This window comes from Gopherus evgoodei, chromosome 18, assembly GCF_007399415.2.
Source record: "Gopherus evgoodei ecotype Sinaloan lineage chromosome 18, rGopEvg1_v1.p, whole genome shotgun sequence".
In the NCBI taxonomy this organism is placed as follows: Eukaryota; Metazoa; Chordata; order Testudines; family Testudinidae; genus Gopherus; species Gopherus evgoodei.
Window position 1 is genome coordinate 3,277,949 of NC_044339.1, and position 23,939 is coordinate 3,301,887.

Consider the following 23,939-nt stretch of genomic DNA (forward strand, 5'->3'; position numbering starts at 1 on the left):
CAAATACTCTGCAAAGAAGGCCTGATTTTTTTTGACTGGTATCTTGACCATCCCATGCACCTAGTGGTTGGATTGCGCTTGACAGAAAAGCTTCAAAGCAAGCATGAGTGGTGTCGGAAATAATGAGTGATAGTTTCAGGTAGGGATTTTTGAGTAGAACCCTTTGCGTTCATAGGAAATTCAAAGTTATACCTTCTTCTGTTCAGGGAAAATATTTCTGGTGAATACTTTCCTCAAGTATTGGAGAAGAGTTCCTTCCAACTCGTCTCACTCCTGTGGTCGTTCAGAAGATATGTTAAGACCGAGCAATAGTCTCCATGGCTTCAGGATGGCTAAGGATCACTGACAGGCTAACTTCTAGAGCAGCCACAGGAACTGTGCTGGTCGTTGTTAATGCCTTTATTTGTATTGTGCTAATGCCTAGAGCAGGGGTAGGGAACCTGTGGGCTGGATCTGGCCCCTTGCTCACTTTTGTCTGGTCCGCGGGCCACACACATTCAGCTCACCTAGTGGGGCAGCGCGGAGGTTCAGGGCACCTGGCCCTCACAGTTCCAGCCCTGTAGGGGGGCACAGATGCTCACAGCTCCAGCCTGCGGAGTGGAAGGCACAGAGACTTTTGTCTTCCCATCCATGGGGTTGGAGCCGTGAGTGCCAGCTTTCCCCAGGGTGGGGGTGAGGGAATACTGTGAGTCTTAACACCCCCCCGCAGGGCTGGAAACATGACTGCCAGCTTGACCCTCTGGGGGGGAAGCCCCAAGCCTTCACCCGTGTACTCATGTGTGTGCGTATGTACGTACACACACACGAGTTGAACATGTGTGGCCCAAACTGATTATTTTTTTCAGTGGGTCATAGAATCATAGAATATTAGGGTTGGAAGGGACCTCAGGAGGTCATCTAGTCCAACCCCCTGCTCAAAGCAGGACCAGTCCCCAGATTTTTACCCCAGTTCCCCAAATGGCCCCCTCAAGGATTAAACTCACAACCCTGGGTTTAGCAGGCCAATGCTCAAATCACTGAGCTATCCCTCCCCCGAATGGCCCTGATACAAAAACGGTTCCCCACTTCTGGCCTAGAGGCAAGGACTCTATTGCAAAGCACCGTACAAACAAAAAGACAGTCCATGCCCCAAAGAGCTTACATCTTATCAACTGCCTCTCTTTTAGGATCTCCTATACTCTGTAGAGGTATGATCAAATTCTCCATCCCATTTTGTAGTTTCTAGACTTGATAGCATGTATCATAGGAAGCAGGCTTCCACAGAGCTAGCTTACTTTCTTCAATTTCAAGCAGCCTTGCTACAATGTAGGAATTCTACCCAAAATAAAATTACAATAAGACATGAAAGACATTTTCGACACCAAGTCACTTAATTCAGCTGCAATACTTCTATCATCCTTCAATCAGTCTGGCTGCCAGCACATGGAGTTAGCATTCTTTCATCCCATCACTTTGATGCCTGCAAAGCCTCAAACACTTTACCACTGCAAAAGGACCAGTCCCTGTTTTTGGAACTTCTAAACTCAGTGCTAACAAAACTGATGGAACCACTAGGAAAATGCTCTTTCCTGCCTGTCATTCAAGGCAGCATTCTTAATACCCATCACTTCTATGAGAGGTTGGGTGAACTTCAAGCCCTGATAACTGACCTACTCTATAATTCTGGTGTGAAAGGATGAAGTGTTAAACCATACCCAAAGTTTATTCTTGAAGTGGTCACCGATTTATCTTCCACTGAGACATCCAGTAGCAAGTGTTACCCACTCGGCCTCGTGACAGCATGCATAATATTCACAGTGATCCGCAGCCTGAGAGTACAGGGAATACTTGTCTGTCTACTTCTGGTTGATCTACTTATCAGGTATTTCAACTATTAGAGGATAGAGACCATTATGGAGTTCACTCTGAGGATACTTAGTGGCACACTGCTTAATTGTTGACCACCCAATGCCTACACATACCATAATTCACATGGGAGTAGTACTTGACCCCAAAGAAGGAATTATTTGCCTGCCAACACTTCAGATTTCAGAAACTCTGTTCCACCATAGATAAAAATCAGATTATAGAAGAAAGCCAAAACTGGGGCCACTTCCCCTTTGTGGTAATGAGGGTGCTGCTTACAATTTCCTGGATCTTTGTAGAAAATGCGGTGGTTAAGGCAGTATCTTCTGTTCACACAGTAGCCCAAGGAACATTCCTTCATGAGAAACCTGGTTCAGATCTTCAGATCAGATTCCTTTTCTTTCAATGGTAGATTTCCCAAAGTTTTGAAAGGATGTAATAACAGATATCGGGGCAGGAGTGCAATTGGGCAGATAGTTGCTGACAAAGGAAGTGGGGCATTCATATGCAGTTCAAACCTTTAGCAGGATGCCTCCTATGATAGGCACCATTTTGAGGGGATGGGAATATCGCTAGGAATCTCTTGACATAAGGCTGGTGATCAAGAAAAGAAAGTTCAAACTATACATTTTCTTCAGCTGAGGAGACTGGCTATGGTTGCAGTGATGCTAGTCAGTATTGGAGGATCAACAAGGATGAAATTAGATTAAAATATGAGAACAAAGGTTCACGGGGCAATAATAGTTTTCCAGAGGCCAGAAATGATCAAGTCCCTTGTCATGTGGCATGAACCCTTAGTAGACATAGCTTAGTTGATGCTTTCACCAAATTTTAAAATTTCACTGTCATAGAAGCTCATAGTTGAAAATGTGCAATTACACTGTAGACTTGGGAGAGATGGTGGATATTTTTGGCAGCTGAATAGGGTAATGAAATATTTTGGTGCCCAGAAAGGTAGGGAAGGATGGGTGGGTGGGCACTGGAGCTTCTGGTATTAAGAAAGGTGTATATTTCCTTCCCATTTTGGGCAGCAGTGATTCTGTTTAGAAGTGGAGTGCTTTGAATGCCCCACTTCCTTTGTCAGCAACTAGCTTCCCAGGTGTACTCCTGCCCTGATATGTTACTACATCCAACAGTAATGGGGGAACACATGAACTTAATTCTGCTAAAATGATCAAGTGAAATGGTTAATATTGATATTTTACATTGTGTTCCAGAGCTCACTCCACTGAGTTACTGTTTCAGGTCTGCATGCTCAAGTAGACTTCGCTTTATTAATTTATATTCAGTTCATGTTTGGAAGGATTTCTTTGATCTATATGGGCTTAACTTTTTTAAAATGAAAGGTTAGATTATTGACCTACTTTTTTTTCCCTCTGCAGGTGTTTGATAACTATGCTGTAACAGTGATGATTGGTGGGGAGCCGTATACTCTAGGCTTGTTTGATACTGCAGGTGAGAAAGTTAACTTTTCTGTATTTACACTAACTCTGTAACATTTAGGTATATTTTAGGTACTAGTTACACACAATCAGTTCCTTGTAGAAAAAACTATACTAGTATGCAACAATCTATCTTGCCAGCCATCATGGAAGACTTATCTCGGTTAATAACAACTTTCCAGTTTTTTAAAGGTGACTTAAGTATTTTTTTTAATTTGAGCTTGTGCCTTCTTTATCTTATGATGAATAAAGAGTCTGATAGGCTTTTGTACTCTTTTCTGCCTTTTTAAATCTTAAAACACCTCTGAGATGTCAATTCATTCTTCTCCGGCTTTTCTGGTGGATCTCTGGGGGGCTTGCATAAACTAGGATCAATTAATATATTTTCAAAGTCCTATCTGCGTTAGAGTTCTAAAATGTTAACTGTCACATTTAAAAAACAAAACTCTTCTTGGTTCAGATAAACCCTGAGATAACTGAAAGATATTTGAACATAAACCTTTATTAGACAGCTGGGTGTGTTGAATCTTGGACTAAGGGTTCTTTTCAAAATGTTAGCCATTGAAGTTAAATAAGAGTCATTAGAAGTTCTTAAAAATCGTAACTAAAATTCCTTCCTATTTGTTGCATAACTTTCATTCTCGAGTCTATGTGGTACAGTAATTTTACTTATTTTTCCAGTAGCCTGTTTTCTGGCCTAGATAGAACCTGAATTTGTAAAATTAAAAATTTGCTTGTGTTTAGGCATCAACCTGTCATGCTGCCTTTATCTGTAATAAAAGAAGTGAAATCAGCAGGATACATGCCCGATGTTTGAATTATTGTTCATTAAACGTGATATTTGAAGAAAGAAATTAGGTGTCTGCCCATTTTTGCTGGAGCATAAAGACTAGAAAGCTTTATATTTTAAAATGTGTTTTGTTTTTTTTTAACCTGAGTTTCTAGTGTATGGTCTATACTGAAATGCTCTAGGGTGACTGGAAAATAGGTGATGATATATATATGAGTGACTAAAAATTCCATCTTCTTCTTGCTCAACTTTCAAACTGTTTAAAACTCGGGGGTTTGTTAGCCCCTATAATTCCAATGCCTAAATAATTCTTGATCTGGAAAAAGGGGTCAGCACGGAGGTGGCAAAATTTGCAGATGTTACAAAATTACTTAAGATAGTGAAGTCCAAATCGGACAGTGAAGAGTTACAAAGAGATCTCATTAAACTGGGTGATTGGGTAACAAAATAGAAGATGAAATTCAGTGTTGTGGAGGCCAAAAGTATAACTGAGTTCAAAAAAGAATAGGTCCATCAATGGCTATTAGTCAAGATGGTCAAGGATGCAACTCCGTCCTCTGGGTGTCCCAAGCCTCTGATTTGTCAGAAGCTGGGAGTGGACAACAGGGGATGGATCACTCAATGACCTGTTTTGTTCATTCCCTCTGAAGTGCCTGGCATTGGACACTGTCGAAAGACAGGATACTGAGCTAGATGGGTCATTGGTCTGACCCAGTAGGGGCATTGTTATGTCATTATGAGGTGAATGAGCGTCAAGATACTTGATGCTATCCAAAACCGTGCTTGTCCCAAAGAGATTAGTCTATCTAAGACAATGAGCAAATAGGAACAAAACACACAGAACCAGGGGAAAGCTGCCATATAACAAAGCCAAACTGACCCTCCTCAGTTCTGTTCTTTGTGGACCTACAATTTCAGTACAGTGTGTAGTAGATTTGTTGATTAACCCTTAACTATGTAGCACAAACAGTGTAGATGGGAGCAATGAAAAATAGTTCCAAAAATATACAATGATTCAGATTAAAATAGTGGGGACATTAATGACCTTTTCAATTAAGTTACTGTATTACTAGAAACACTGAAGGAAAATGAGGACAGTTCTTATTTAGAGCAGTTTAGGGGAAAGGTTTGATGCCATTAATGCTCTACAAATTGTAAAATATTTATAGCAAGTCTTTGACTGCATGTCATGAGGAGTTAATGAGAGAGACTGGAGCTGTTTACCAGCTCAACTCTAAGCTAGGTCAGTTGTACGGAAAATAGTTATTATCAAACAGCAGTCGTTTGTCCATGTTGCAAAACCCAGTATAACTGATGTCCTTGTTAAATCTCAGTAATTCAGTATTGAATGGGCCTTGGAGACCACTTTTTTTGTCACGAGCGGCAGTTCCATATTAGAACTGATTTGCTGAGGATGCATTCATAGTTGCAGCACAGACAAACAGCAATCTAGAGATAAACAGGTGATGTTGCATTCTACGGCCAGGTCCACGCTACAGCGTTAAATCGATTTAAACAGCGTTAAATCGATTTAACGCTGTACCCGTCCACACTACAAGGCACTTAAAATCGATTTTAAGGGGTCTTAAAATCGATTTCTGTACTCCAGCTAAACGAAAGGAGTAACCCTAAAATCGATATTACTAAATCGATTTAGGGTTAGTGTGGACGGAAATCGAAGTTATTGGTCCCATTCTTTTACTGAGCTACCCAGAGTGCACCGCTCTGGAAATCGATGGTAGCCTGGGACCATGGACGCACACCACCGAAGTAATGTGCCCTAGTGTGGACGCGTAAAATGGATTTTATAAAATCTGTTTTATAAAATCGATTTTATTAATTTCGATTTTACTCTGTAGTGTGGACGTGGCCTTAATCTGTGAATCCAATACTTTTCCACATTTAACTGTTTCTTTAAAATCCTTCTTTAAATCTGCACAGCACTTTCAAAAGATGAGCCTAGGAGCTTAAATTTGTAACTTTGTTAGACACTAAAATAATAATTTTTAATAAAGGCACTGGATTTATGTGTTACAGCCATCTGTAACCCATTAAACCCTCCTTTTTTGTCCTATGACTAAAAGTGTGTTAACAGGCCACCTCACCTTAGATATTCTCTTAGTTTAGCATAGGTAGTTAGAACATATTCTATCTGTTCAACTTTATATTTGGCTGTGAAACTCTGAGCACCTTTCTTAGTCCTGAGGAAGAGCTCCGAGTAGCCTGGAACTTGTCTGTCTCACCAACTGAAGTTGGTCCATTAAAAGATCTTCCCTCATCCACCTTGTCTTTCTAATAAGAAAAAGCAGAGATGTTGATCACTTAGGGTTAAGTACCAAACTAATGAGTTGGGCAAAATCTAACTGTGCCCTGCAGAGAGGGAGGAACCATCTCATAGCCTTGAAGAGCTTGTGGCATCCCTTTAGATCACATCATCATCCAGGGCCCTCCTTGAGTCCTCTTAAGGCATTTAATGTGGTGCTGTCATGGATCCTTCATAATCCTAACTACTCCCCCTTAAATCTGTATTTTCTGTAACAACACTATTATCAAATAGTCTCCATCTCTGCTTCGCTTTTATCTTTAATTGATAAGGCCTTTATTCTGTGATCTGCATCTGATATTAAAAACATTTTCTCACCACTCTGACGTCATTTTTTGTATCATTTCTGTAACTTTATTTTTTGCTTAGGCTTTTTACATGGGAGCAATGTGCATTGGTGGCACAAGGCTTTTTAATGAATGAAGATGGCTTCCAGCATGCTGTTATCAAATTTTAAGCACGTCTTGTGTGTGGACTCTGTTGTAGCTAGAATTTGCAGAACTGTACAATCAAGAGTAAAGTGTTCTAGAGTTTGGAATACTTACGATTTGAAACTGTTATTTCTTCGAGTGCTTGCTCATATCCATTCCAGTTAGGTGTGCGCGTGCCGCGTGAACACTTGTCGGATTTTTATCCTAGCAACACTCGGTAGGTCGGCTGGGCGCCCCCTGGAGTGGTGGCGCCGGATATATACCCCTGCCGACCCAACCGCCCCTCAGTTCCTTCTTACTGCCCGTGTAGGTCGTTGGAACAGTGGAGTGCAGTTTTACTGACCTCCACCTCCCTAGCTACTCGTAGTTCTCTAGTTATTTTGTTGTGTATATAGTTCAAAGTTATATAGTTATAGTTAATTTTTATTGTTAATAGTTAGTGTATAGTTAAGAGGGGTTCAAGGATTAGCCCCTTCCCCGCACCTGGTGCCGGGGCCCATGCCTGGTTCACAGGGTTTCAAACCGTGCTCGGCCTGTCATAAGCCGATGCCAACAGGAGATTCACACGACTCCTGCCTTAAGTGCCTCGGGGAATCTCACCTGGCAGATAAGTGTCGCATTTGCAAGGCTTTTAAGCCAAGAACAAAAAAGGAGCGAGACTTTCTGCTAAAGTAGCTCCTTATGGAGGCGGCTCTTACCCCTCCGCCTTCAGCATCGAGCGCTGGTCAATCGGCAGGCAGAAGCGTCTCCTCAGCACCGGACCGCGCCGGTACTGCCAAGACCTCTCGGCACCGGCCGTCGCCAGCATCGAAGTCTACTCGGCACCACTTCCTCTCCCCGAGCTCGAGAAGGCCTAAGACTCCTGCTGCTTCCGTGCCACCTGCATTGCAGCCAGAGAGTTCGTCTAAGTCGGATTGCCCGGCACCGACAGCTGCCGTGGCACCTACGACGTTGGCACCGTCGATTCCGGTCCCACAAGGGCCATCGAGTCTGGTGCCTGTCACCTCCCCAGCGCAAGCTGTGGTTGAGCTTACTATTCCATCCACGCCGGAGACATTCTCAACGGCGAGGGATCTGATTGCCATGACAGAGTCGACGCTGCCTCAACCCCCGGCACCGCCGGTGCAGGTAATACAGTCTATAGGCAAGCCTGCCTTGATAAGACCATCCTCTGTCGGCACAGCAGAGCGGCACTGTTCACGATCACGGTCCCGCAGACGTTCCAGGTACTGTCGGCGCTCCCGATGCTGCTCGCAGTCCCGGTACCGGTCGCACTCGTGGCACCGGTTGGTATCCTGTCCGCTACTCTCAGCACTGTTCCAGCTCCCGGCACCACTCCAGGCACCGTGACTCCCGTAGCCGCTCCCGACGTTGAGCATCAAGATCTTGGTCGACCTCCCAGCACCGCTCCGGTCGCAGGTCCTGATCTCGTTCCCAGTACTGGTAGGTCCCCGGTGCTGAGTAGAGCAAGGTCCACTAGAGACAGAGACTCTGCCCAGGGCTTTTCAGCACCTCCATGGCCATCCAGACACGCATCAGTGTTGTCCCACGTGGACAGCTCTTATGCTCAGGACCGCGATTCTGATGTGCCCACCAGAGTCTTCCAAGAGGTCTGGGACCAAGGACCCCATCAGTGGTCTTTCTGGACACCTTGGGTGTACCACCAGGCCCAAGGCATACCAGTAGTGCCGTTCTGCTCTGTCTCATCAGAGCACTGAGTGCCAGAGGTGACGGTTAGCCATCCCCCTCCGACTGCTGCGGAGGAAGCACCAGTTCACCTACCGGACTCCCAGGTTCCATTGGAGCAGGAGGTCGCCCAAGAGCAACGGGCCACACAGGACCTGCTCATTGCTGGCATCTCCTCTTCCTCTTCTCCAGATGAAGCAGTGGCAGGAGCATCCTCCTCGGGCCCTCCTCCAATCCACCTGAGAGCCCATCAGGACCTCCTAAGGAGGATAACACTCAATATGAACCTCCAGGTGGAGGAGGTCTCGGAGGTAGATGTCCCGGTAGTGGACATTCTATCGGCGGATGCCCCCACTAGAGTGGCCCTACCATTTATTTGGACCATCCAGGCGAATGCCGATACCATATGGCAGTCCCCAGTCTCTATCCCTGCTGCGGCCAGGGGAGTCGAGCGTAAATATATGGTGCCCTCTAAAGGGTACGAGTACTTGTATGTCCATCCTCCTCCCTGCTCTCTAGTTGTCCAGTCTGTTAATGAGAGGGAACGCCATGGCCAGCAGGCACCAGCCCCAAAATCAAAGGAGGCTAGGCGAATGGACCTACTCGGCCGCAAGGTGTACTCGGCAGGGGCCCTACAGCTCCGGGTGGCAAATCAACAAGCCTTGCTTAGCTGCTATAATCACCCACCGCTACCCAGGTGTTATAAGTTTACGGCGCTTCTCCCTCAAGACTCCCGCCAAGAGTTCGCTGCCCTCTTGGAGGAAGGGAAAAAGGTGGCCAGAACTTCCCTCCAGGCCTCGTTGGATTCAGCAGACTTAGCAGCCAGGACTCTGGCCTCGGGTGTTGCCATGAGGTGCATCTCATGGCTTCAGGTGTCAAACCTCCCACCATAGCTGCAGTATACCATTCAGGACTTGCCATTTGATGGTAAAGGCCTCTACTCGGAAAAGACTGACCCCAGGCTGCAAAGCCTGAAGGACAACAGGGTCATAATGCGCTCTCTCGGCATGCATACGCCGGTGACCCAGCGCAGGCCTTTCCGTCCTCAGCCTCACCGCCCATACTCTGTGCCTAGACAAAGACAGGATTTTGGCAGGCGGCGTGGCCGAGTTGGTCGCAGACGACCATCAGGACCCCAAGGGGGCCAAAATCAAGGTCCCTTGAAACCACCACCGGGACCAAAGACGAACTTTTGAAGGTGCGCCCAAGGGCGGCATACCAGTTACAGGCCAGGATCCCTCTCCTCTCTTCTCCAACCGTGTCTCCTACTTCCTCCTGGCGTGGTCCCAGTGAACTTCAGATCGCTGGGTCCTACGTATGGTGGAGTATGGGTACCACCTCCAATTTATTTCAACCTCACCCTCCAACCCTGTCCCTCTTCAGGGACCCCTCTCACGAGCAATTCCTCTTACAAGAGGTGCAGACGCTGCTCGCCATAGGAGCTATAGAAGAGGTACCGATGGACAAAAGGGGCGAGGGGTTTTACTCCCGTTATTTCCTAATCCCCAAGTCGAAGGGAGGTCTCAGACCTATCCGAGACCTGCGAGGACTCAACCAGTTTATGATAAAGTTGAAGTTCTGCATGGTATCCCTGGGGACCATTATCCCATCCTTGGAGACTGGTATGTCGCCCTCGATATGAAGGACGCGTACTTTCACATCGCCATCTTTCCTCCGCACAGGAGATACCTCCGCTTTGTAGCCAACCGTCAGCACTTCCAGTTTACGGTCCTGCCGTTTGGCCTTTCTACAGCCCCAAGGGTATTTACAAAGCGTATGGCTGTAGTCGCCGCCTACCTCCGCTGACGTCGGATACACATTTTTCCGTATCTGGACGATTGGCTCATCCGAGGGGCCTCCGAGACACAAGTCACTCAGCATGTGGGCATCGTCAGGGACCTATTCACACACCTAGGCCTGATGATCAATATAGAAAAATCCACGCTGGTTCCCATGCAGAGGTTAGACTTCATAGGAGCTATCCTGGACTCCAATCTAGCCAGAACCTGCTTACCACAGTCGCGGTTTCAGGCGATGCAGCAGTCATCCGAGGTCTACAGAATTTCCCGATGACCTTGGCTCGCACTTGTCTCGGTCTCCTGGGTCACATGGCTGCCTGCATGTTTTGTAACCAAACACGCCAGGCTCTGCCTCCGTCCTCTCCAAGTTTGGCTCAACTCAGTATACTGCCCGGGCAGGGACCCAATAGACATGATAGTCACCATTCCCCCGAGCTCTCTAGGCTCCCTACAATGGTGGCTAACTCCCTCCCTGGTGTGTGCAGGGATGCCGTTCCATCTGCCCCAACCCTCAATGTCCGTGACGACGGACGCATCATCACTCGGCTGGGGTGCTCACCTCGGGCACCTTCGTACTCAAGGACTTTGGTCATCTCAGGAGCTGGCATTACACATAAATGTCCGAGAACTGATAGGAGTCCGCCTGGCATGCCAGGCGTTCCGGCAACAGTTGCGAGGACGTTGTGTCTCAATGTTTACAGACAACACAACGGCTATGTACTACATAAACAGGGAGGGACACGGTCCTCCCCCCTTTGTCAGGAGGCCATCCAACTCTGGGACTTTTGCATAGCCCACTCGATAGATCTAGTAGCGTCTTTTCTCCCAGGTGTTCGGAACACTCTGGCGGATCGACTCAGCAGGTCTTTCCTTTTTCAAGAGTGGTCGATCCACCCGGACGTTATTCATTCTGTTTTCCAGAAGTGGGGATTTCCCCACATAGACCTGTTCGCTTCCCACGAGAACAGGAAATGCCAGATGTTCTGCTCCTTCCAAGGTCTCTCCCCGGGATTGATCTCGGATGCTTTCCTGCTGCCATGGAAGAGCCAGCTCCTTTATGCCTTCCCACCATTCCCGCTGGTTCACAAGGTCCTGCTGAAACTCTGCAGGGACAGAGCGCACATCATGATCGCTCCAGCGTGGCCCAGGCAGCACTGGTACACCACGTTGCTCGACCTGTCAATGGCTAACCCAATTGCCCTGCCACTCCACCCAGACCTCATAACTCGGGACCACGGCAGGCTTCACCACCCAGGCCTGCAAGCTCTTCACCTCACGGCGTGGCTGCTGCGTGGCTAAACCAGTCAGAGTTATGTTGCTCTGAATCAGTACAAGAAGTTCTCCTGGGTAGCAGGAGGTCTTCCACCTGGTCAACGTACCTGGCCAAGTGGAAGCGTTTCTCCTGCTGGTGCAAAATGCTTAATCTTACTCCCACTGAGGTCTTGATCCCCTCTAGTTTGGACTACCTCTGGTCTCTCAAACAGCAGGGCCTAGCAGTATCATCACTGAGGGTACACTTGGCAGTCATCTCTACCTTCCACCTAGGCGAAGGTGGTTGTTCCGTGTTCTCACACCCTATGGTTTCGAGGTTCCTCAAGGGCTTGGAGCGCTTATTCCCTCAAGTTCGCCCCCCAGCCCTGACCTGGGGTCTCAACCTGGTTTTAACAAGACTTTTGTCTTCCCCATTCGAGCCGTTAGCAACCTGCTCTCTACTATACCTGTCTTGGAAGACAGCTTTCCTTGTAGCCATTACATTGGCCAGACCAGGCTCCGAGCTTAGGGCTCTTACGGTGGATCCGCCGCCGTACACTATGTTCCACAAGGACAAGGTGCAGTTGCGACCACACCCGGCATTCCTCCCTAAGGTGGTTTCGGCCTTTCATGTTAACCAGGACATCTTTCTCCCGGTCTTCTTCCCGAAGCCACACTCAACGCGACTGGAGCAACAATTGCACTCCCTGGACGTCCGTAGAGTGCTCGCATTTTATACTGAGCGGACAAAACCATTTCGTAAAATGCCCGAACTCTTTGTCGTGGTAGCAGACCGAATGAAAGGCCTACCTGTTTCCTTTCAGATGATCTCATCTTGTGTGTCGACGTGCATCCGTGCTTGTTATGATTTGGCTCATATTTCCCCAAGCCACATCACCGCGCATTCTGCCAGAGCTTAGGCTTCATCTGCTGTCTTCCTGGCTCGTATACCTAGCCAGGAGATATGTCACGCAGCTACCTGGTCCTTGGTCCACACCTTTGCTTTGCATTATGCTCTGGTTCAACAATATAGAGATGATGCAGCCTTTGGCTCAGCAGTTTTGCATTCTGCCATATCTCACTCTGACACCACCGCCTAGGTAAGGGTTGGGAATCACCTAACTGGAATGGATATGAGCAAGCACTGGAAGAAAAGATGGTTACTCACCTTTGTAACTGTTGTTCTTCGAGATGTGTTGCTCATATCCATTCCAAACCTGCCCTCCTTCCCCACTGTCGGAGTAGCCGGCAAGAAGGAACTGAGGGGTGGTTGGGTCGGCAGGGGTATATATCCAGCGCCACTCCAGGGGGCGCCCAGCCGACCCACTGAGTGTTGCTAGGGTAAAAATCTTCCGACGAACGTGCACGCGGCGCGCACACCTAACTGGAATGGATATGAGCAACACATTTCGAAGAACAGTTACAAAGGTGAGTAACCGTCTTATATGGAGATTCTCTTTTTTTGTAAATATTGTGTTTACATCACTCCAAGGGCAGAGTTAAGGTAGTTTTGATGAGTTATTTCCTTTTGAGTGTGGTGATGTGCTGTGTTGAACTGGGTGTGAAGACTGCTTTCTATAAATTGTTGGTTTGGTTTGCCATGTAACATATTTGACATAACTAGATTTCTGCCCTGTTATGTGGTAGTGGACGGTGGTATTCTCTAATGCGTAAGGTTAAGCAAAATGTCATTTTTATTGGAATACAAATTGGATGTGCAACTCTTCACCAATACATCATATAAACATTTGTAATCTGACTAAAAAAGAATCCTTCTCTAGGAGAGACTTCTGAAGGCTCCCCTTCTAATGCTGCTGTTTTTCTTTTTTCTAGGACAGGAAGATTATGACAGATTACGACCCCTCAGCTATCCACAGACAGATGTGTTTCTGGTTTGTTTTTCAGTGGTCTCTCCCTCTTCATTTGAAAATGTGAAAGAAAAGGTTTGTCAGATATCTTTCTACCCAAAACTGGAGCTGTAGCAATGCTTTAGGCAGTGTCATTTGAAATTGCCTCAAGAGCTTGAATAGTAACAAGACGTTCTTTGTCCCCTTTAGTGGGTGCCTGAAATTACTCACCATTGTCCAAAAACCCCTTTCCTGCTTGTTGGGACCCAAATTGATCTCAGAGATGACCCCTCAACAATTGAGAAGCTTGCCAAGAACAAGCAGAAGCCCATAACTCCAGAGACTGCTGAAAAACTGGCCCGGGACCTGAAGGCTGTCAAATATGTAGAGTGTTCTGCACTTACACAGGTGAGAATCATCCGCTAAACATCTTTCGTGGTTGTGTTCACTACTCATTTTTTTCTCCTTCACAGCTGTGGAGTACAGCTAAATAGGGCATGTTAAAAGGTGAGAACACTCTTTCTGCTGGTATGGATGCAAAATGGCTGAGCAGAAAGGAAGTTTCTGAGGAATGAGGGATTAGAAGTGGCACGAAAGAAAATCCTAGCATGGAGCACAGTCTAACTAGAGGGGAATGGGGATTGTGTAGTTAGAGGAGGGATCTCATGCCTGGGTTTGTTCTGTGTTGGAGGAACTGCAGTGTAGTGTTAATTATTTAAAGAGTACATTTAAAGAAGAAGCTGTGAGCTGGATGGTTTGTGTGTTAGAACACAAGATGAAGTTCATCACTGGGGAAAGCAGAGACTTTGCCAAGGTCGGTTTTATTCCCTTTAAATAAGGTTAAATTACCCCCCCCTTCTCCCGCCCCCCAGTCTAATAACCTTATAGCAGTCTTGACAGTCTTTCCCTTCCTGTGCAGTCTATGATGAACTGCATTTCTTATGTCTGCCTCCCACCAGAAGCCTAATGTGACTACGACTAACCATGAAATGGCAACTCTAAGACATTACCCCATCCACAGAAATGGAGATAAACAGGGGCAGCTATTCTATAAAAAAATAAACTCCAACATGTTTAACTTCAAAGTCAGTGGTGATTGAAGGCCAACAAAATTGGAAATCCTGTGGAGGTCCTAGAGAGTAATCAGCTTCTTTAGATAATTACACAGACCCTAGTAATTTAAAATCCTGGCATATCTGCTCTTAATCACATAATTACATTAAAATAATACTAATCTGACTTGAATCCATAGATAGCTGACAATTGAGAGTTGGCTTCATATGTCCCTGCCTTACATGCATGGGGAACTGTAGAAAGATATGAGATATAAAATGGCATGCTTTTCTCAATTCCATGCATTGTCTTGGTCCAATATCTGGAGTATGAAGCCTTACCTCAGTTTCTTATATTCTGTAAATCTTGCCTTAATCCCAATTTGTTGTTCATAGATTCCAAGGTCAGAAGGGAACATTATGATAATCTAATCCGACCTTCTGTATAACGCAAGTCATAAACACCCTCAAAATAGTTCCTAGAGCAGATCTTTGAGGAAAACAACCAACCTTTATTTAAAAATTCAGTGATGGAGAATCCACCTTTGATTCTTTGTAAATTGTTCCAATGTTTTTAATTACTCTCACTGGAAAAAAATTATGCCTTAATTGTCTAGCTTCAACTTCCAGTCTTTGGATCATGTTATACCTTTTTCTGCTAAATTGAAGAGCCCGTTATTAAACATTTGTTCCCTATGTAGGTGCTTACAGACTGTAAGCAAGGCACCCCTTAACCTCTCTTTGTTTAAGCTGAGTAGATAGACTCGGAGCTCAATCACTCTCAGGCATGTTTTCTAATCCTTTAATCATTTTTCATGGCACTTGTCTGAACTCTCTCCAATTTATCAACATCCTCCTTGAATTATAGGCACCAAAACTGGGCACTGTATTCCAGCAGCAGTTGCTCCAGTGCCAAATACAGAGGTAAAATAATCTCTGTGCTCCTACTCAAGATTACCCAATTTATGCATCTGAGGATCATGTTAGCTCTTGGCCACAGTGTCACATTGGCAGTTCCATGTTCAGCTGATTATTCACCACAAGCTCCAGTCACTGTTTTCCCAGGAAGATGTAAAGCAAGGTTTTCTGCTTGCTGACTTTTAAATTGATTTAAATCTGTGATTTGAATAATTCCATCCTGTTTATAACTGTCCACATGCTGTTAACCAGGTTCTAGTGCATTCTCGCTGAACAATGTGTCCAGGGACTTGTTGTTACCCATGGCAATTAAATTAGAGGCAACTCTCCTGGTAATCCATGTCATGGACTTCAATTCTTTTACTTATATTTTGCAGGCTTTGAGCAAATGCAAGATAAAATCATTTTGTTTTAAATTACATGCAGCACTGACAGTTGTTGGAGTAAGAACTCAGTCAGTCAGTATCAGAAATTCAACATCCATCAATTCTGTTACTTCCAGATATTAAAATAGAAACTACATACTCAAAATTTTGCAGAAGGAGAAATTTCCATATTTCCTGGGGCCCTTTCTTGCTTTCCATTTATTCTAGAAATGGTAGTTCAATTTGTAAGTAATTAATTCTGTCTCAAACCATCTGGAAACTTTTTTCCTCAGGGGCTCTGTCCTCTTCCAAAATTCTGCTAATGGACATCTTGATGCTCTCTGAAAATGAGAGCAAACAGGTCTTTACTTGAGAGACCCAAATCCATGCGCAATGGATCCATTGCTAATCTTACTGCTATCCAATATGAGTTTTTTAAAATTTGTGACCAGTATGAAGCAGTGATGGCTAATCATAGAATAGCAGGGTTGGAAGGGACCTCAGGAGGTCATCTAGTCCAACCCCCTGCTCAAAGCAGGACCAATCCCCAACTAAATCATCTCAGCCAGGGCTTTGTCAAGCCTGACCTTAAACCTCTAAGGAAGGAGATTCTACCACCTCCCTAGGTAACCCATTCCAGTGCTTCACCACCCTCCTAGTGAAAAAGTTTTTCCTAATAGCCAACCTAAATCTCCCCCACCTCAAGTTGAGGTCTCAACTTGGCTAACGCTCCTTGTTCTGTCATCTGATCCAACTGAGAACAGTCTAGATCCATAGAGCATAGTGCAGTGGCCTGGAAGATCTGAGTTCTGTTCCTGGCTCTGTTAGTGGCCTGCTGGGTGACGGTGGGCAAATCTTGTTTCCCCCCATCATTAAGGATAATGCGATTGACCTCTTGTAAAGCACTTTGAGATCCACGGATGAGAAGCGCTATATAAGAGTGAGATGGTGGTATTGTGTTGTGACATTCCCATCAGTGGATAAAGATGCCTTTCATGCCTCACCTAGTGTCCATGGATTGCTGCTCTAGTATCTACTCTAATATTAAATAGACTAATTAGTGTTTTTTTCCCCCAGGGCTTTGGGAAAAGGGGATGGATAAATATCTCTTTAATATAACTACTCCGTTGTGTTCTAATACCTTGTTCACCAAAATTACTGTTGGTGGTTAGCTGGAGTAAACAAACTGTTTGCTTATGGTCTTTTGTATGACCCAAATACACTTGTTATGCATCTCTAAACTTGACCAAGAATTCTTAATGGAATAAATTGCAAATTCACTAATTTTTTCTTCTCTTCATCTTTTTAATTCCCTGTTCTTTTTAATTTGCCCAGCCCCATCTCTCTTCCCTATTCTTCTTAATTTGCTATTGTATCTTTATTTTTTGTTCTGTTTTTTTTTCTTTAACTAAATCAGCCACAGCCACTGAACAAAAATTTACACACTGGAAGCCTGCAGAGGGAAACTAAAGTTCCTAGTTAGCTTCCACTTGCTGATCTATTGTATGTAAGCTAAATGTAGAAGGAATCTGACTTTCCCTGAGTAGGATTAGTCTCTTTCCTTCCTTCAAAGGAAACTCATCAAATCAGGCATCTGGGAATGGATTAGAATTGTACAGTCCTTGTTGGTTTCCCTTTGCAATGGATTCTATATGTAAAGTGCTTCTCCGCTGCTGGCAGTGTGTCATGGCTAGTGACAGACGAATGATTGGGAAATCTGGTGGAGTTCCTTCCATGTGGCAGACAGAGACAATGCTTGATGGATGGGATTTAGTCTTTTGAGGGGAAAAAAAAGTTTCAAGCTCTAGTGTTTCCATCAAAATAATAGCGACTCATAGGCAGATAAGTTCTGGGACTTTGATGTGAAGATAAACATGCACCTATCCGGTCAGTACACATCTTGTGTTGGCTGGATGAGTCTGTGGTGTTGTACAGCATTAGAGATTCAGTAGCAGAGTTTGTCATATAGGAGGTACAGGGTCAATTCATAGGTGTCTCTCTTGATTTGAGAGGAAGGGTAATCTTGTGTTTAATACTGTTCCTAGTTCTGCTAACAGACTCCTTTTGGTAAACCAGTGCCTCAGTCTATCTGTAAAAAGTGTGTACTACTTCCTTACGTCATAAGAGGGTTGTGAGCTGCTTGGATACTACAGTTCTATGTTGCTGAAAAACCTATACTTTTTTTTTTTTAAAAGCATGTCTTAAAGTAGGTGTTAGTGACTATGAAGAGGCTACTTAACCTGCTTTTGGTCTGTTATCTCCTCAATATATCACATTTGCAGCCTAATCTTTAAACTGTCCTAGATGTATTGAGCACTGAAAGGCTCTGTTTATTCTAGACCATGGAGAGGTTTGAATTTTTCTTTTTCTTTTTCTTTTTCTTTTTTAAAACTGGTCTCCTTCCTTTCTCCCTGCTAAGTCAGACTTCAGCATTGTTAACTGACCATTTTGACACATCCATATTCAGCCTGAGTCATGTTTTGAATAAGGATTTCAAGCATGACTCTTAATGGACTACCTTTTTTCTCCATGTCAAGGACCCCTTGATTTGAAGTCTATTTTCAAAATAGTTCTGCATCTGCCTTGGTGACGTTGGTCATTTGCCGTTCAATTTTTCCCCTCTCCTCTGGTTGGTGCTTTTGAAAGAGCCATAGAAACAAAAGGAGAAACACACTTCCTTTCCAGGAGAAATGAAAATGGATTTTACACAAAATGTTTGACATATTTATGAAATATAGAGGAGAAACATTCTGTATCAGTTATATTTCAGTTGTAACAATCTTAGATGTTACCTGTAACAATAATAGGCTTAAACATTTTCAGTTAGAGGTGATTTTTTTCCCCAAAAGGTGACTTTCTCCTTTAATGGATTCTAAGGTCTTTTTCTGCTAGATTGAAGAGCCCATTATTACATATTTGTTCCCCGGGTGGGTACTTGCAGACAATCAAGTCATCCCTTAACCTTCTCTTTGCTAAGCTAACTAGATTGAGCTCCTTGAGTCTATCATAGTAAGGCATATTTTCTAATCCTTTAATCATTTTTGTGGCTCTCTTCTGCACCCTCTTGATCAATGTCTTTCTTGGACTGTGGGCACTAGAACTGGACAAAACATTCTATCAGCAGTCGCATCAATGACAAAATAAAACAGAGATAAAATAACCTCTCTGCTCCTACTGAAGATAACCCTGGATGCATGAACAGGAGTGCATTAGCTCTTTTGGACACAGAGTGGGAGCTTATGTTGGGCTGATTATCCACCACGACCCCCACATTTTTTTCAGAGTCACTGCTGCCCAAGATAGTCTCCTATCTTTTGAGTATGGGCTATATTCTTTTTTTTCTAGATGCATACACTTGCATTTTGCTTGTGCCCATTTTATGAAGTGATTCATATCACTCTGAATCAATGATCAGTCCTCTTCATTATTTACTGCTTCCCCAGTTTGTGTCTCCTGCAAGCTCTAAAGCACAACTAGATATATTCCCGTAAACACACGTCTAAAAACATACACTAAAGCTTTTCCTAAAACCAGTATTCAAACCTGAATGCTTTTTCTATTCAAATCAGTGGGGGAGAAATGCTTTTCATCTTGGGTGACTGAATTTCCTCCCTATGCACAGATGGTAGTCTGAGGAGTGAGTTTTACCTTTGTTTTCCTTTTTCTTATCTTGTAAACCTCCTTTCTCTGAATTTTTGCAGGTCACACTCATGACAGTAAAGCTAGGCAAGTCCAGTTAGTATAAACTGAGCAAGGTTTCTCTTCTGGTGCCCACGTTTAACTTTTTAGAATTGTATGGCAGTGAGAATATATTGTAGAATTCCTGTTTCTGTAGAGCTAATGCAGTGGTTCTCAAACTGTGGCCAGGAGCCCATTTTAATGGGGTCACCAGGGCCAGCATTAGACTTGCTGGGGCCCAGGGCTGAAGCTGAAGCACCCCCTTCCTCTCATGGTGATGGGGATTGGACTTGCCTTTCTCACTCCCGCAGTCATGTAGTAATTTCGTTGTCAGAAGCGGGTCACAGTGCAATGAAGTTTGAGAACCGCTGAGCTCTAATGCATGCTTTGTGCTGGTGTAATCCTTGCAGACTGCTTAAAGCTTTTGACTGCTTGCTTGATGTTGGATTCCATAGTGTCAAAGAACCATTCCAACTCTAACACCATTTTTCTGTCTCCCTGTAACTTGAATGGTTATAATACTTGCTTTAGTAACAGTATAGCTGACTAACTGGAATATACCATTTCTGTAGTTGGCTTTCTAAATGTCAAAATAATAGCACTGATAAGGCATTGCCTTATGTTAAATTACTTAGCCTTTACATTGGATGAGTGGTTTACCAGACACAAGTCCTGCTTCCATCCCAGCGTGCACCTGCCCGCCGTCTGTGTGTTGGAAATCTTCAGTTATTCAGGGGCTGAATTCACATAGCAATCCAGTAATTTGAAGGTACCACTTAAAACTAACTGCTTCTGCAGTAAGTGGGGAATAGCAGCACAGGTTTGAAACGTCACATACCTAAAATAACGTATCTAATATGGATAGGAAAGATGTGTATGTACCTGACCTTCCATTGCAGCCACATGGGACAAGCTACTTTTGTATCACGTTTGTATGTAAAACTCATTGGAAATGTTCAGTCTAATAGTTCAGATAGGTGGCAGCGAAGATTCTGTTAAGATTCTAGCTATGTTTGTCCTTATGGGTGTATGTGTTTCATTCAGTTGTTAGCTTTCTGAACACATCTGTCTTGTTAGTTTGATCTCCTGATCATCGAAATGGTGAATTATTTTCCCCAGGATCTACTTTGTTACAACAAAGTAAATCTGCTTGCTGCTTCTGTGAATTCAGCCCAACTTATCCTGAATGCTCTTTATCTGCTTGTTTTTCTCTAATCCTCTAACCTGGCTGCTGTTTTTTCTCCTCCCCTCTGTCTTGTAGAGAGGTCTGAAGAATGTGTTTGATGAGGCTATCCTAGCTGCCCTCGAGCCTCCGGAAACTCAGCCCAAAAGGAAGTGCTGTATATTCTAAACTGTTTTCTCCTTCCCCTCTTGCTGCTGCTTCTTCTGTCCCACTACTGTAGAAACTTGATTAAAAATGAATAAAACCATCCTGATTGAAAGCTTCTGTGTCTCTACTTAACATCTTAGAGCAACCTCTGTATTAGCTTTTGGACTGAAAACAACATATAGATTCTTTAGTAAAACATTTGTCACTGTGGAACATGAACTGGACTCCTTTAACTCTTTGCTGCTTGGGTTGCCAGATGTGGATAGCTTTACAATTTAGGTTATTGAGGAAAGGGCCTGGGTGTTCATGTAAAAACAGAACGACAAAAAACCCCTAATCAAGAAGGAATAAAGACATGTTTTATCTTCCTGAGCTCCAACTGGATAAAAATGCACACTTCATTTTCTACTTGAGTCTATTGTTAACTGTATTTGCATGATAAACATACATGAAAGTGACCTGCAAGTAATGGTGTAATGTGAAGGATTTTCTGGTTCTCCTTTGTGCAGTGAGACTTTCTGTTGCTATTGCTTTGGCTGTCTGTGCTGTAGTGGAGTATTTGTCAGTCCTCGGGGGAAGGAAATATCAATGTATCTGCTACTGCTTTACAAAGATGTTAAATTCTTGCTTTCACTAACACCAGTAGACCGCTTCATTTTAATAACTGATTCTTAAAGCTAGCTTGTTAATGTAACATGTAAAGTTTGCCTTTTAATTTCATGGTTCTGATTTTTGTCTTAAGGGGAAAACTTCAATTGTAGTTACTTTAAATTTTGGAATTAAAAAGTGCAGTTTGTATAAATGACTGATGAAGCTTTATTTCTGTTTGCATTCACTGGCTTCAATTTAACATTTATACAATGTTATAGTACTCGTTTTGTAATTCTCTCATTTGAATTCTAGTACGGATACCATGCACAGCTTCTGAATTCTATCTGGCTGCTGCTAAACATTTGGTGCGGGGAACAGAAGCTTGATTGAAATATACCAGACTGCGATCCATCTTTGCATGCTTGCCTCCTGTATAACACAGGTGTCATTGCGACATGTTCTGGAATCATTACTGTTCTGTATTCCAGATTCAGCTGTTTCATCTGAATGCAGTACTTTCTGCTTTGTCATTAGCATGTGAAATTCGTTACCAGCAAAATAATCTTAAAACCGCCATTGATTGAGGCAGTTACTTCTGTATTTGTTTTGCTGCTTATGAAATACACTGGTCTGCAGAAAATGGTTTCAAAGGACTACTGTACTATTCTGAATATCAGATACTCTTCTAAAGATCTGCTCAGTACAGCAACACAATTTGGACAAAGCAAAATGACTTTCTGGAAATTGTAGATCTCAATGCTTTATTCACCATTATTGGGGTTTAATTCCGCCTTGGTTTTATTTTTGTTTTTTATAACAACCCAGAAAATGAGACCGCCCCTTTCTCTCTTTGCCCCTTTTCAGAAAGGCCTAAAGAATGTATTTGACGAGGCGATATTGGCTGCCCTGGAGCCTCCGGAGCCGAAGAAGAGTCGCAGGTGTGTGCTGCTATGAGCGTCCCTCCACAGCCCCTCTGCAAAGCTGATGTTTGATGTCATACTAAAAGCAATGTTTAAATCAAACTAAAGATACAAATTTTAAAATTTGTTTTTGCAATAATGACAAATGCCCTGCACTCCCATCTCCCCCACACTCTCCCTGTGTGAGTTGAGAATGTTAGTGTTCATTCCCAATGCCCTTCCCAATTCAGTTACAGACTAGTTAATTTTGAGTAATTACGTATTATCAGAAAATACTGATCAGTACTAGTTTTTTTATTTCGTTTACTGTTTCTAATTTTTGTTCAAAATCCAGGCATGCTTCTGATGACTTTCTCTGTAACAGACTAATTCTGGGCTGTGTTACTGAAATCTTGTCCCAAGCTGGCAAGACTCTGATTCATTGACCTTTTGGGGCTATATTTTGTAATCAGCAGGCAGCCTGGGTATAAGCATGTTTGTGACTCAGTTTTGAGGACTGAAATTAAGATGTCCCCAGCTGGTGCTCCTTCTCTAAAAGTTGCCTTATCTCTCTCCCTCACTTTTCTCTGAGCAGGTCAGAAATTCCTACCCTGTCCTTTTAAGTTATGAAACCTTTGAAATGAGAGGTGAATTGTTCCTTTCTCTGTGGATGCACCATCAACTTGTATTTAAGAAAATTAGTTTATTATTGGCAGTGGAGGTGAGGAATGGGTCACTTTTTTCCTCAAAACACATTACAGGCTTTCATCAAATGTGAAGAAATAACCGCACATTTTTAAGCACACCCAACTTATAGTTGGTTTTTAACAAGGAAAAAAAAGCAAAACCCCCCATACTCCTCTCAATCACTGAATTGCTTGGTACGGACAGGCTTACAAATTACCAGTGTGATGTTACTAGAACACTTCTAAAGAGCCTGGGATGTATTAAGGTGAGTTGGGGAAGTGGTGCTGGTGGGTGCATATCCTACAGAACAGTTCAGCATCCTTTTAGGAGGAGTGGAAAAATAGACCTGCCTCAGTAGGAAAGAACTGCAGGGGAGGGATGTCTAGTGTTTGGTGTGGCACCATAGGGACCAGTTAGGGGAATCTCCTTTATCTGCATTGTGCATGTTAGTAACCCTAAAGCCTGTAAGATGGGTTCCAGTCTAATAAGGATCGTGTATGAGATCTTTAGACTCCAGTGTTAATAGGGATTTTACCAAAACTATATTTTGGCTTGCAGATTCAAATTTTTTTAGTACATGGGGAATTCTTTCAGTCTTCCCAAATTCCTAATTCTTGTAAACTCATTAATGTTGAACCAATGCTTTGTCTGTCTAAGTTCTTTGTATATGCATTCTTTTCAGATGTATTAAACATAAAATATCTTCACAAGCCCGCCTAAGGGTAATTTTTCCCCCTCACTCTCTCATTATGGTTCCTTAAGGACTTGCAAACACAGCTAACTTTTCTCCCTTGAGCCCTGCTCTCCAGTTGAGTAGCTTTCATTCCATTCTTTACACCTGGTTCCAAATATTTATCCCTCCCGTGCTCTCCTCCCTCGTTAATGGTCTCATTACTGTAATGCTCAAAAGTAATTCTTCCACATCAGAAAATTACTGTGATAGCATCAGGGTCTGTAAAGAGATGCATGCTGTTCTCTTAAACTTAGGGCTGTTGAGATTTCACC

The 23,939-nt window shown here is 43.7% G+C and overlaps 1 protein-coding gene across 2 annotated transcripts in view; it reads left to right on the plus strand.

Moving 5' to 3' along the window:
- Positions 1 to 23,645, plus strand: part of CDC42 (cell division cycle 42) — a 46,036-nt gene extending 22,391 nt beyond the window's left edge. Inside the window, exons 3-6 of one of the 2 annotated variants that reach the window (XM_030537303.1) lie at positions 3,228 to 3,300; positions 13,401 to 13,510; positions 13,625 to 13,822; positions 20,689 to 21,537. In XM_030537303.1, the coding sequence (XP_030393163.1) occupies positions 3,228 to 3,300; positions 13,401 to 13,510; positions 13,625 to 13,822; positions 20,689 to 20,778 (471 nt within the window). In that variant the 3' untranslated portion in view covers positions 20,779 to 21,537. Of the gene's footprint in view, positions 1 to 3,227; positions 3,301 to 13,400; positions 13,511 to 13,624; positions 13,823 to 20,688; positions 21,538 to 22,212 lie in introns of those variants that run through there. The other variant, XM_030537301.1, reaches the window with a different exon arrangement.
- The last annotated feature ends 294 nt before the right edge of the window (positions 23,646 to 23,939 follow it).